Source organism: Botryllus schlosseri, chromosome 12 (assembly GCF_051294905.1).
Source record: "Botryllus schlosseri isolate E-star chromosome 12, Bs_hap1, whole genome shotgun sequence".
Classification (NCBI taxonomy): domain Eukaryota; kingdom Metazoa; phylum Chordata; class Ascidiacea; order Stolidobranchia; family Styelidae; genus Botryllus; species Botryllus schlosseri.
Window position 1 is genome coordinate 24092920 of NC_137247.1, and position 15606 is coordinate 24108525.

General features: G+C 39.5%; 2 protein-coding genes across 2 annotated transcripts in view; one reads left to right on the forward strand and one right to left on the reverse strand.

Moving 5' to 3' along the window:
- The window catches only part of LOC145452069 (tyrosine--tRNA ligase, cytoplasmic-like), a 539006-nt gene that overhangs the window by 186989 nt on the left and 336411 nt on the right, over window positions 1–15606 (reverse strand). The gene's annotated exons all lie outside the window — the stretch shown is intronic.
- The window catches only part of LOC145452077 (single-strand DNA endonuclease ASTE1-like), a 173125-nt gene continuing 166288 nt past the window's right edge, over window positions 8770–15606 (forward strand). The window contains exon 1 of the mRNA XM_080330295.1: window positions 8770–8929. Coding sequence (XP_080186421.1) covers window positions 8853–8929 — 77 coding nt within the window. The 5' untranslated portion in view covers window positions 8770–8852. The remainder of the gene's footprint in view (window positions 8930–15606) is intronic.

Below are 15606 nucleotides of genomic sequence, written 5' to 3' on the forward strand. Positions count from 1 at the left end.
CGGCAAATGTTTGGCAAGCAGATAACGGCGGTCGGAAATCGAGGAATTTATGTTTCCATCGGGCTAACAACTCCGGGTTACTTGTGATTTATCTCACACGTGTTTACTATGTTGTGTCGCTCTTTATTGATCAATACATACCACACCATTCAGTTTGAAATGGGAAACCCCGAGAAAGAATTAACCGGATCCGGATATCAACTCTGAATTGATAAACCATATTCAAGTGTAAACATGCCACAACCTGTGTCTCCATGAAAATAACAAGACATCGCACAAATCAAGTATACTTCGCGATTATTTACCCACACAAGTAATCACGTAAACGAGGTGTATGACATTACATACATCATGGATAACATCGTGTCTAGCATTACAAACATCATGGGTGACAAATTCGTCTTCTCAAGTATCGTCATGCACCGACTCTTTGACCGTAACATGGTTATTCGTTCAAATACCATTGGTGATATCGATACAGAGAACAGAGCATTATGCATACCGATACATTCATAGTCATATATGCGAACCATGTACTATCATGTACCCCGATTTTCGTTGAATATCCACGACACCAACAAATCTGTACATTTCTTTTCCCTCAACCTCGACGATAGAGTCGTCATCCCAATGTATCAATCGAGTGTATGGTTCATCAGGTGTAAAATCCAAATCAAATGTAACCAAGGTATCGTTTTTCATTTTCAATATTTCCACTGCCGCATCTTGTCTGTGTCGTAAAACCACGGTATGGGGCCAGAGGAATCTATGGAAAGTTACGCGTAGTCCCATCCTTAATCGTGTATATGATCAGGTAACGACAAAGTTTTTTCAATTGCCTTGTGGTGATGGTCCGTTTCGAAATGCAAGCGGATGAACTAGATCAAAAGTTTCGAGGATGCGTTTTATAATTGCTCTAGGTGTGAAATAGACATCACACTCTTGCAGGGGGGATCAACACGAATTAAGTCTTCACACCACAGAAACCCAGTAACTCGGATTACAATAACCGCAATCGAATTTAAGATTTCCATACGCAGAATCACTGTTAAAGATGTCTGACTGCGACGTTGCACCCGTGTAACGAATTCTCGTGCTAAGGTCATTTTACGGTCAAAGATGTCTGTTTGTCTATCCCCAAGACATCTATACCCACACTGAAAGTACAGAGTCGGTGCATGACGAGACTTGAGAAGACGAATTTGTCACCCATGATGTTTGTAATGCTAGACACGATGTTATCCATGATGTATGTAATGTCATACACCTCGTTTACGTGATTACTTGTGTGGGTAAATAATCGCGAAGTATACTTGATTTGTGCGATGTCTTGTTATTTTCATGGAGACACAGGTTGTGGCATGTTTACACTTGAACATGGTTTATCAAGTCAGAGTTGATATCCGGATCCGGTTAATTCTTTCTCGGGGTTTCCCATTTCAAACTGAATGGTGTGGTATGTATTGATCAATAAAGAGCGACACAACATAGTAAACACGTGTGAGATAAATCACAAGTAACCCGGAGTTGTTAGCCCGATGGAAACATAAATTCCTCGATTTCCGACCGCCGTTATCTGCGTGCCAAACATTTACCGAAGTCGAGGGGGTGTTTTATTCAGACATTTTGGAAAATCCAAAGCACCAACCCGGACATCGCAGACATGTCGAAACCTATTGACCAATTTCCGAAACATACACGTCGATGTACAAGAGCATATTGTTATTTCATGTGGCTAACCGATGATATTGATGTGATACGACCGACGCGGGTATACTCTGAAACCGGTTGTCCGTGTATATTTTCGTCACTGTTCGTTGTAATCAATTTCCAACTGTCGTCAATACAACAAACACCAAATTGCCGGGTGTGGTTGTCAGATTTCCAAGTGAAAACGGTATTGTTACTCTAGGAAAAGCTAGATGGCTAAGTGAAAACTGTTTTGGTACTCAGGTAAACGACGGACCGCCAAGTGAAAATGGTTTGTTGCTCAGGGAAAAAATATATTTCCAAGTGAAAATGGTTTGTTGCTGAGGGAAAAAATATATTTCCACGTGAAAATGGTTTTGTTACTCGGGTAACGCTAGACCCCCAAGGGAAAATGTATTGTTACTCTGGGTAAACGATAGCTCCCAAAGTGAAAAAGGTTTGTAACCCAGGGAAAAAAATATATTTCCAAGCGAAAAAGGTTTGTTACCCGGGAAAAAATATATTTCCAAGTGAAAATTGTTTGTTGCCCAGGGGAAAATATATTTCCAAGCGAAAAAGGTTTGTTACCCGGGGAAAAAATATATTTCCAAGTTAAAAAAGGTTTGTTGCTCGGGGGAAAAAATATATTTCCAAGTGAAAATGTATTGTCACTCTGGGTAAACGTCAGATCTCCAAAGGAAAATGATATGTTTACTCAGGTAAACGACGGACTACCAAGTGAATGTGGTAATTTTACATAGGTAAACGTCGTGGGTTCGGTGTCGTTGGTCTTGTTAAACGTAGCTGTCGAGTTGTACAATATACTTGTCGTGAATATACAATTACGAAGGGAGAGAATGAAATTGCTATTATGAGTGCCAGAAGGTTGTTGTATGTAGATTTGACAGTAACCCTATCATTCGCATATGACAAACACAATCATAGCCATTAACTAACTTGCTCGGTCTCGATCAATGTAAAAGAGATGATTCGTTTTTTGAAACCGTAGCGAAGACCACATGTAAATCTATGCGATAGACTTCTATCTCCTTACATTCAGTCGTGTCGTTTCCATTTTAATACGGACCCCACATGTATGACATGCACACAGTAACACCGTAAACAGAAGTCGATGATTTTGATTAATAAAAATATTTCTTGACTACATCGGAATGTCTATGTTATAGAAAGTAAATACTATTATGGTGTTGTGTGTTTAATGAAAGCGATTGGTTACAAGTATGTTTTGGGAAAATAAAATTTATTTTTCTGTATGTGGCAGTTTGTGAGAAAATGAAAATAGATTCGTGGTTTTAATTGGATTGTGATCGCGCTGTTTTAATGTATGCTTCAACATGGAGACTTGACGCTGAACAACAACTCGATACACTAAACAATTTGTCACTGGTGTGCAAAGGGTTAGGAAAATTTTAATACAGCTCCATCTACTGGTTGTTTTGTTGTGAGGACAATCATGTGATGACTCAGCACTTTTCGGTAGCAAAGTAGATTGATCTGTGTGAAAGATGTAAGGACCGTGACTAGAAAACATATGTACTCTGTTGTTGGAGTATCTGGTTTATTGTTATGACATTGACAGAACCCTCGGGAAGTGGGTATGCTTTTCTTTCACGAAAGTTTACGCGGTTCCGTTGCAATGAATTTGTGTTAACTAAACTTGGATGGATACCGCAATTGTGCTCGACTTACACATGGTATTCGCATACTGCACGCATACAAACTTTTGTGTAAACAACTCTGATGTTTCTGTTCGTACTAGTTCTGTGTTGAACGATTTGATTATTAAGATACATGAACAACCATTCAGACAATAAAGTTCTTGTGACATCGAAACAGTTTGAAAGCGCCACCAATCATTGTACAGGTTCGTAGCATGGGAATATCGAATATTTTCGTGTGTCATGAATATCTTTCTTATACACTTAGTATGAAATGAGATAATAATTAATGTCCTACAAAAGTAAAACATGTTGTGTTCGATTGCATACTTTTTATCGTTGTTCGTTGTGGTTTTGAAAGATGGATGAGTTTACATTTAAATATAGTAAGCAGAACAACTCAAGTAATAAATTTTACTTGTTTGAAAATCGACTCGTTTGAAAATACCGATCAATGGAGTAACAGTATCAATATGAGTGGTATATTATTTTTCGCGATATGCGCCAACCTTCCAAGTAGCCTATAACTTGTCAAAAATTTATCATGTCATAGAAAAGTCGGTTGTTACGAATTCGACACAAATGTACTTCGATTATTACGATGATGGAAATTACGTTCAATGGAGTATTTCGAAGTAGTATATTCAGCAATTACTAAATAACAAAAATATCACACTGATGCAACCCGGTAGTTAAACAATACAGTTACAAATCGGATGTAAGCTAGATTTACAGATGACAGCCTGATGATGTAAAGCTCAACCACTCCAGTGTGATTATTGCAAAGTATTTGACACAAACAAAATATTGAATGAAGACCTACAAATCGAATTCATTACCAAGCGAGTGAAAATTGTTTTCTGCTGGGTGGATATGATTTGCATTTAGAAAAACGATATAGACCGATTAAGCGACGCTGTTTCATATCCGTCGAGTGAGTAAAATTTCTTTGGAGTTCGGTTTAGTGAGTTGTTAGGGATTCAATCACATACAAGTAACGTCTTTTAGTGACAAAGTATTGTGATCAGTGTTGCCACTCTAGGTTCCCGGAAAAACACAAGATTATGTCCTGAAAAAACACTAGATTGGCGAAAAAAACACTAGATTAGTAAATTGCTGGAAAAGTTTGCCCTTGCCAGGTAATCATGATGACCAAGGTACAAATCCACAGATAAGAAGTGTTCCACACATGAATTCGATACATATCCATGATATACTGCATGATTATTCAATGAAAATTAATGAAACGAATTTAACAGCGCAAAAAAAAAACAAATTTGTCACTTTCGAATTGTGCGGCATCATAAAAATTATCTTTCGATTTGTACACCATCCATCAAACATAAGTAGGCTATCTATTGTGGGGCATCTTGCTCACTACCGCACATCTTCAACCAAACAATGGAGAGGTTTCCATATGCAGCATACTTCAATTCCACGAATGCAGTGGAATGTGGCAATACCAAGAGATTCGTCATGAGCTTCCCCCGTAAATGGAATTTTGATTCACCGAATCCACTGTGCACAGATTTCAATTTTTGCAAAAATTCTGTTGGAGGGCATTGACTGATAAACTGCAGCTCATTTTGCGATCTTGCCAAAGTTCATCAAATAATTTCACAGAGGGAAATTGCACAGCTAGAGGAATGATTGATTTTACTATTCTTAGGCCTTCTTACATTTTTCAATATTTATTGATGACGCGAGACTCAAATTGAACAATGCTTGATTAGCACTCCATCAATGCAGCTGGCGGGATGATCCGCAGGAATCCCGAAGGATCGTATCGCTGCAGCATGAATTATATTTTTATTGCAATTTTGTTCAATAAAACTGTCTGTCTGTCTCTCTGCCTCGGCAAATAAAAATCTTGCCCGAATCTGCAGACTGAGTTCAACAAGAAACGACAGAGCATCAGAGCGAAATCGCTCTTCATTTTTTCAGAGACATTCGCTCATAAGTACGGATTCACAGCGCACCCTGTTACGTAATAATTGCGTGTTATTGCACCACAACATAGAATTGTTGAAAACAAACACAGCCAGAGACACCAAATCGCCTCATTAGCGATAAAATTAGCGTATAATTAAGTCGTCTAACGTTCGAATATTCATTATTCGCATAATTGCAGAAAAACACTAGATTAGCAAAATTTAGCGAAAAAAAAACACTAGAACACTAGGACGACCGAAAAAACACTAGATCTAGTGTTAAAACACTAGGAGTGGCACCCCTGATTGTGATGACATTTACTTTAGCGAATGACAACGGAAAAATTTTCGATTGCATTGTCGGTGTATGTGTTACACAAATAATTCTAGTACACCTAACTATAGGACACATTTGCCAAACATGGTACAAATTGTTTCTTTGTTATGGTAACGACTTTCAGCGGCTTGGTCTCATGTCGGGAATTATTATTTGAGGGTTCAAAAACAATTTCAATCAATACTACAAACGACCAACAATGCAAAACACGTTTAGCAAATTACAGTGTAGCAAGTACTTTCTTGATATTACGAGTGTTGTGCACTAGCCATTTCTAGCTGAATTGAATGCATCTAGCAAACATATTCCAATTTACTTTTGTAATGATCAAAGTCTCCTCGCGATATTTTACATTTAGCACGTTCTATAGAAAGTGTGAACGGAGTTGAGTATTAATCGTGTACTTGGGATAGTGCTTTGATATCAAAGAGATATTTTCACACTGTGTAATGTTTCGATTCTCTGTTGCGAATTCTGACAGTAACGACGTTGATGTTAAATCCTCACTCTTGGTCATTGTAAGCGAATCCTAAACATCGCAACAGTCGGTCTGGAAATCGAACGCATGCATACTTTTAGATAGGCGACACTAACAAGTTTATTACATCCGTGAAATTCTCTGAAACGTCGATTCGTGATTGTGTTAGCTATATTCATCTTCCATATCTGTGCCGGACGCAAAGATTTCTTAACTTTGGTTACAACTCATTCGTAACTAATTGTTGCGTGCATTCTAATAAAGCGCAAGTCGAAGACGAATGATTTGATTTCGATGAGCTTAAAAGTCCTTTTGTTTTGGTGTTGGGTTTAATACAATTTGTATGACTATAACGAATCCGATTCCAGAAGTGCTATGTTACATTTAACAAAAAGTTTGATGACTTGTATTCTGATATTGATAGATGTGAAAAGTAATATGACTAGTTTATAAAATCTCGGTAATGTTCTTTGTTATTTCTGTGTTCAACAAATATGCGATCAAGTCTTACCATTCGATATTAACTTTCGCAGTCGGTGTAAGCGATAATTTGTTGAAGTAACAATATCGACGAGTTCAATAATATTCTCCATCGATGTATTCGAATAATCTGTCAGCTACAAGTGGATTAAAAACTTGATGCCGTTTTGTGGTTAACTCAAGTCAGTGGTCGCGTTTGTGTTGATTTCAGGAATGATCATGACGTATTGGCAGGGTAAATTAGTTAATGTGGTTGTAACTATGACCGTAAAGAGTTGCTGACATTCCAATATCTTTTACGCTGTAATATACGGATTCACTTGTGATAATTTAATTCTCAGTTATTGTTCGGACATTCAAATCTCGTATACTCAAAATGAAATAGGTTTATGTCAAGTCGTATATGCACCGAGTAGTAATTACTTTGTGTCATAGATTAGTAACGACTTTTACAGTTGAATTAAAATTATCGGTCATATGAATACAACCAGGATGAATTAATTCAAGTTTGCGAGTTGTAGTGATATAATCAAGTAAGTGAAAACTAGATTTTTAACACTTGTTAATGTTGTGAATAATTCTTTTGAGTATGGTAAGATGTTAAAATATCTCTTTGACAAACGGAGAGCGGGATCGCGAATAGAGTTGCAATGTTTCATTACTTGTTTCAAATCAATGTGCATAAAATATCGAAATTGGACTGTGGGAAAGTTGGTAGTCATGTTTGTCAATCCTATTTCAATTCACACTACGCCAAGTCAAAATATTCGGTTTCGGATTATCTCAATTTACCTATGGAACATCTCGCGAATGGATTCCGACACCGTGCTATAACTAGACCGCTATGTCTGATGCATTATCGTGTCAGCGACGTAGGATTTTACAATTATTTCACACCTTTTTGAATAAGCGTCAACTTCACAGAGGATTAGGGTTGGATCAGAAATAAGTGAGAATTTGTCGGTATTCGAATCACCGTCTGCGACGGTTCTGTTATTCGTTAGTTATTAAATTTTACCAGTGAAATCCAGTTCTGTGACATACTGATTATCAAAATAGTACATTGTGGCGATTGGAATGTATGTAACAGCAAGTCACAAGTTATCGCTATGTCTGAGGTGTTATCTTGTCAGCGATCGCGGGATTTGCAACCTATTTCACGCCTTTTTGAAGTGTTAGTTTGTGAACGCGGCTATTGCTGGTATTGGAATCACCGTCTACGCCGGTTCTGTGACAAAATATTACTTGTGCGTGATTCCTACCTCTGTAACACCAAACCGCGAGAGATGGCTATGTCTGATGTGTTATCTTGTGAGCGCTCGTAGGATTTTACAAATATTTCACACCATTTTGAGGTGTTACTATGGGAACGCGGCTATTGTTGGTATTCGAATCACCGTCTACGCCGGCTCTGTGGTAAACTAATTACCAAAATATTACCATGTGAGTAATTTCTAGATTTAGCAAACTATTTCACACCTTTTTTGCTGAAAGTACGACATACTGCCCGCAGTCTATACCCGAAAGTACGAATCACCGCCGCGTCCATAAGAATAACGATATATTGAAGTCGCAATCACCGTAAACGATAGGATTAACTAGAATCGGTCATATATAATAATCTGCGATATACACATTAACTAAGGACCAATCACGTGACTATTTACCATACCTGATACTTCTTCAACACCGTGCGAGAGATGCCTATAACCGAAAGGGCGATTCACGACCGCAGCCATAAGAACACATGGCGAATCATCAGATACCCCGTAAGAATACACGACAGACAAATCATCACCGTTAGCATGTCGCCCAAAATGAACAATGTATGATAATTTACAAAGTATCTTTGGGTCACCTACGAGTTCTGTACATTTTAAAAACTGGCGTCACTTTTTGCTAACACACGGTTATAATTGGGGCCATTTAAAGTCATATTTTTTTCTATGCATCAGTAAGTCGTGAAATGTGATGTGTCGATACAGTAATCTGGCCCGCGAAGTACTTTATTTTACTATATCCAGCCCGCCGACTGGAGAAGTTGCCCGCCCCTGGCATAGAGTAAAGTGCGCTCTAGTGCAACTATGATGTTGTTGACAATTGACAAGTATTCAGCAGTCGGTTATAATTATTAGTAACATATATTAATCATTAACCATCCATCAATGCAGCTTATTTTACCGTTTAAATATGGGAATAAGGACTTTAAATCGTTTCATTCACCGATATAACGTCAAACTATTGGACGACTTGGAACTATGCGACTCGACAGTGATCATCGATTGCTCCGGCTGTTTTATCATTTATATTTTGACTGCTTGAAAGATAATGGAAGGTAGGTTCGACGTCTATAGCTGTGTTATGTAGTTATATCGAGTGATCAGTGCGATTCCTTATGTAGGGCTGTCCTTATTATTTACATTTCCCGATTCCAGCCCACATGCAAGGGCGTAGCGGCCAATTGGCGGTTATGGCTATGCGCCAGGAGCGGCGGGCTCCAAGGGGGTGGCGAAATGAGGCTGCACTGCACAGTGCACTACTGCACAGTGTACACAGCCGGCGAAAATCAGCTTATAATTGGTAGTCCTACAGCTGGCGACCCTAGAGCTTAAATTTAATCAACTGGTCTCAATCGAAAGCTAGTGTCGCACTGATTCCGAAAATACAAATTAAAATGTGAGCTTGGCAATGAAACCACTCCGAAATAGCCGTCAAGACCGACTGTTCCGAACAATCGGAGTGCCGCAAGACAATGATCAATCTACCATGATAATAGAAATTGTATCGAGCGATTATTCGGAAAAACGCCGATTTTCAGACTCAGACGGCTATTTCGGGGTGGTTCCGTTGTCCTGACCAGCTTTTAAATTGTATTTCCGAAATCAGGGTGGCAAAGCTTTCGATTAAGACCAGTATTGTTCAATTGGAGTTAGCTGCGGAAATTGATAGATTCGAGAGGCTGGTGCTGAGCAGTGAAACCACGTATGATCGTAATGCAACAGCGTTTGATGTTTTACCGTGGTTAGTTATATCCCACCTTGATTCGACACCATAGTTATGCTAGTGTCTGAAACTTTGTCTGGCCATTGGTATTTCAAATGCGCGCTGCGAGAGGAGCTTCTCAAAGCTCAAACTGATAAAGTGTTATTTACGTTCTACCATGAATGACGGTCGGCTATAAGCTCTATCCATTCTTTCTATAGCAAGGGACTACGTTCATAAGCTTGATTTCGAGGATATTGTCGCTGATTTTGTTTCGGCGAAAGCCCCAAATGATCAGTATTGAGGCGGCTATTGATTTTTTATTTGCCCAATAGAGGGTACCAACCTTTTCGACCAACGGTCCACATGAGATTTGCGAATCACTGCGCGGGCCACGTGGATGTTGAATGTTAATGTCATTTCTTTAGTCGTCTGATAGTAGCGAGCCGGAATATACGTAAAGATGAAAACAAGACATACATCACTACGCATCAAAATCGATAACAATTACATCATGAAAAGTCAGCGTGCATAGTGCACTCATGAACCGTAGTGTCCTATATGGTGTGGACACAAGCAAATCTCACGGCTCAGTGACATAGGTCTACTTCACACTTTCCATTTGGCTAAAGGTCATTTGAAAGGCATTTCCGCTTTGGGAACCACTGATCTAGACGGAAAGATCTCGATAAGTTGAATGACAATGCGCGAAAATTGGCAGCGCCCTAATGCATTCTATGGACCCAGTTTTATCCTTACACGTCGAGAAAAGGCTGATAGTCTGTGTTCTCGCTGCTACTGAAGCGCCTTTGGAAAGTATTATCAGCGCAACATTTCTCTGCGACGCGATTGCGCTTCGAAACAAGCTCATTGTCCATTGCCGCGACGCTAGCTGAGCACTGAGCACTGAGCAGTGAGCAGTCACTCTCGCCGCGCAGTCACTTATTTGCTCCTAGGCTACGCTCTCGTTTCGACAGACAGCATTGCTGCGTCACTGTGCCCCTCTGCATAACGATGAAAAATTCGGAGCTGATTGTGGCGGTTCCAGGGCCAGTTGTGAAATAAAATTTATATTATCGCAATCAGTACAGCGACAGCTTTCGATTCGATTTATCAAAATTGATGCTCGGCAAGCCGATTAAAAATTACTGTCAAATTGCCTTTAGCCAAATGGATAGTGTGACGTATACAATTTCATTGAGCCGTGAGATTTGCCTGTGTCCACACCATATATAGGACACTATGCATAGACTAACCACACAAAGCGTTTACATATTTCACAGTTAATGAATGAGTTCGGTCAATACTAATGTGTCACTTGCAAAAATTGCGGGACGCCTCTGTATGCCTCTGGGCTCACTTGACAAAGAAAAGGATTATTCGGCGCTTAGACATATAAATATCGAAGATTCCGGCGTGGATGCGTCTATCATTTTGCGCTAAAGTTTCATCGCCAATAATCTTTTTGCAAGTTCAGATGCGAAGTCAGATGTTGGATGACACGTTCTCTCATAAGTGTGGGTATTGTCAGACTAGGTTCGGTAAATTTTCAGGATGGGGTACTAAAAGTAAGAAATTGAGTGACAATAAATTGTGCCAAGTGCTAATAAAATATAAAGTCAAATAAATCTACCACGAAATTTCTACTTTATGGTCATTTACGAAGATCTACGAAAAATGTGGCTGGCACCTGGCTAAGCCAATGCGTCGGAATTGATGATTAAGTCATCAACAACCCAATTTTCGTGGTCGAGCTAATCAAATTTTTGGTTGGCCTTGCAAATTCACAATAAATTACATAGTTTGTTGTGGCAATATCAGACGATATAGAATATATAGACGTAATAAATTACATGAACTATTTAATATTTGATAATACTGCTAATTTCTGGAATTATATCGCGGGCCACTCAAACTCTTCTGGCTGGTTTGATGGGTTGGCCGCCCCTGGCCTAATACATTCGTTCACCATTTCTTGTCTTTATTGTATTTTGCCCTATAAACGCTGAGACGGTGAAGCTTCTTTCTCAAGCCACATAAAACTTCTGAGACGCGCCATATTATCTGTAATTATTTTTATTGAAAATATTTCTTGAACATTGAACTATGTCGGAATTTGTGTACTTAGAGGGGGCGGCATTTTCCACGAAAGCCAAGCTGCTACACCACTGCTCACGTGCAAATGGTCTACCGGCTGGGCCACTTCGAAATCACTAGTAGGCCTACTCATCTCACAAAGCAACTGTTTTCTAATCCTTATTTGGTGGGCCCAGAACTGATCACAGGACACGGCTATGCTAACTTTTATCATGACGGTTACGTTACAGGTGTGGGGGCAAGTATTCAGAATTGCGAAGAACCGCAATCAGATTTTTCGATGCGTTTGTCGGTCGTTGTAACACACTAGTGTGCCGAGGCCCACCGGTTGAGAACCATTGGATTAAGGTTCGGATTTAGATTTGAATTAAATAGTATTTACGGTGAGCACCACTATAATAAATATTTAGGGAATTGGTCACCGTAAATCAGGGGCGGGCAACATACGGCCCGCGGAGAGTTTTCCGTCTTACATGATAGTGTGGCCTGTGGCCCCAGTCTGCCGAGATTTCCCACTACTTGCTTACTAAGTCCAATTTTAGTGACTGTATATCTTATGAGACACGGGTTTATCTAACGGCTTGACATCTTAATTAAGGATTGCTCCGTGTGTTGATTGATCAGATAGAAGCAGACATGGCGGTGCCTGTATGACAATGCTATTCTCAAATTCACATTGTCTTCGTCATTAGCGGCGAGAAATGGCTTTGAAGCGACATTGCTGTCGTTAAAATATATTCATTAAATACGATTTATTCCTTGCAGAGGTGGATAAATGGGCGAATAATGTATCAATCCAGCAATCCGACCCGCCAAGTACTTGGCTTTCCTATATCCGGCCTGCCGACTGGAGAAGTTGCCCTCCCCTGCCGTAAATTATTCATAATCCAAATTTGTCGACGGCAATAACTCCGCTTCCACTGGTTGGAGTTGAACCAAATTCGGTGAATTCCATAGACAACCTAACACTTTTATGGGTGGAACAGAAAATTATCCAATTTTTTGCTTTTTATTTTTATAAAATAAATAAAAACTTTCTTCTCCTGTAGCAATGCCGCCACTGGTTGGAATTGAACCAAATTTGGTGTGTAGGCTTAAATTGAAGACCTAACAATGCTATCAAGTAGCCAGTGCGATTTGAGAAAAAAAGTCATTTTGAAGACCCCTATTCTACAATTGTAAAATGTACATACTGTCTACTCCAGGGGTCACCAACACGCGGCCCGCGGGCCACATGCGGCCCGCGAGGTCACGTTTTGCGGCCCGCGATTTGATTTGAGATTTGGGAAGAAAGCTATAAGAAAACGTTTTGAAATGCTGAAATTGACGTGCAATGTTCCAAACACGGCCGAGACCGAGATGCTTAAAAAAACGCTTAGGGCAGTATATAGTTCGGAAACTGGAGATGTGAAAGTATGTGAAGTAAGTGAAAGGGTCGCGAATCTGCGGTTAAATGAAAATTTTTTCGCGCTGCGCGCGATTTACCTTCAGTTCATAGTTATCGTTATCGCGCTGTGTATAATCCGGAAATCATATTCTAGAATTCTGTCATCAACATTCGTAACCTTCCATGCCATCAAACTATCCGTTGGGATTGCTGGCATTGTGGCTGCATTTTGTTACATGACGATAAAGGGCGCGGGTTTTTTCATTATCATAAAAGGGGCATGTCTAAAAGGATTGAGAACCACCGGCTTAGGGCTTCCCACGCGATCAAGGTTTACATGGAGATGATCTTTCAGCTAGTATCGTATCTAGCTTTCCAGGTATCATGCAGAGTTCAAAATAAAATGAAATTAAATTAATTTCAGTGATCCTTTGTTGTAATTTCATTCCTTAAAATATTACTTCTTTTGTGGTCACTAAACCCATCGCCCATGTTAGGTAGCACAGCGTGGTACTGTCTGGTCTGTAATGATGATATTAATTACTATCCTCGTGCCTCGCGGTAATGGAACAGTTTTTACGAAAATATGATGATTATTTAGCGAAAGAAAGCAGAAAGTCAAATTGACGTTATTTTTCCAGCCTGTCGCAGCCGTTGCAGGCTCAGACGGGCTGATATACTGTATGTCTGCCACTACACCAGCTTCCAAATCAGTTTAAAATTTGCGACTGCTCCAAAGACCTGGCTGTATAAGTACTTGAGTATTTTACGCGGCTCCATACTTGACCTGTAGTATACTCTGAAGTTTCAAATAGGCCCCAGCGCCAAAAAAATAAGTTAGGCCATTAAAACGGTGTTTCACACATTCAGCCTGGATCCTTACAAACAGAAACTTTCGTACCGGACTTAGCCGTGTTAGCACATATGCGAATAGTCAAAATATTATCGTGCACTACATTGTAGATGGCTGGAATTGTGAGCAAAACGCGTTGTCGGCAGGACTCCAACCTGAGCGATCAGAGCCCTAAAGATTTATAGCCTGTTTCCCTAACCACTCGACCACGACACTCGAGCCACCAGTGAGGATCGCACTCACGACACATGGTTTACATGGCAGTTCTCCATCCACCGAGCTATGGTGGCTGTCATTCCAGACTAAATGGCGATATCATTCACATGATACAACACTGTCTTTATCGCAGGGTTTCCGTCCAAACGCTTTGTTCATAAGGTTTATGAATGATTGCGCGGCCCACTTTTAGTTTTTACAGCCAGTTTCACGTTCAAGTCTTTGATCTGACCCGATCTGAGATTGAACTCACGACCAAGACGCCTATATCCTTACTAAGGTTGCATTTAAAACAATGTTTTTAACGATGGCATTAAAAAAATTCTGTTTTTTTCAAGTTGTAAAATAATGCCATAATTGTGTAAATACTTCCCAAAAAACATGATGTATGAGCCTACGGACAATTAGCGACCGATAGTGATGACGTATATCGATATGGGATGGTTGGAAACCTCAAAATAGTCGGTTCAACAATATTCGTACAAATATTTCGTCAAAGGAGCTATATTTACCCTGTATTTTTAATTGTCAATGTCAATCCACTATGACGCCACACTTGAAAATTCGTAACGTCATGGCTTAAAAAAATCAATAAAAAACATGTTTTCAATAAAGGCCTCGCTTTAAATATGTTTGTTTTAAATTGATTTTTGTTTTAAATACGACCCTGATAAATACACTACCTCGCCAGTTATTGGCTTACAGGCAATTAAAAATAGTTTGCACAGAATATGTATGTGATTTACTGTCGTCAATTCACGAATGACAGGAAAAAAATAACATTTCAACATATTTGAACAAAATTGTTGCTGTACTTGGCATAGTTACTGTATATTTAGTTTTAGACACCAAAACACAGTACAAATGGATCAGGACATCGTAAAAGCTGTCGCGTTAAAATTTTGCAGACAGCGGACATTTGACGTGTCACAATTATAGGTAGAATATTTTAGCATTTTACTAAGTTTGATCTGATATCAGAGCATTGCAACAGAATAGTACAGCCTAATCCGGGTTTCGGGCATGCATACTCCTGATAAATGGGCTATTGATTAATTCATTTCCAAAGTCAAATTAAATCAGCATTAGATTTACGTTCGAATATTGGAAAAGATCTATAACAGCTTGAATATAATAATGACTGTGCCACAGCCGAAGAATCCCCTGGTGTTACAGCTGTGAAGGCGGCGACTACTTTATACTCGCCACATGTAATTGGCGACGATAACAAGGATAAAGATACCCAAGATGACACAGGATGTAACTAACAATACATCAAGAGGGCAACATAATGCAAATGTTTGCCATACTGAGCTGCTTAGATATAAGCTATACGCAACACAAGGTGAGACCTTTTGATATATTACCATTCCCCATACAAGTTTGATAGTTTGTTGCGTCCGTGTACTAAGTCACGGAGTTCCGAGTCACAATAATTCCTTCTCTGATTGTAACGTTTGATGCGACTCAACTCGAG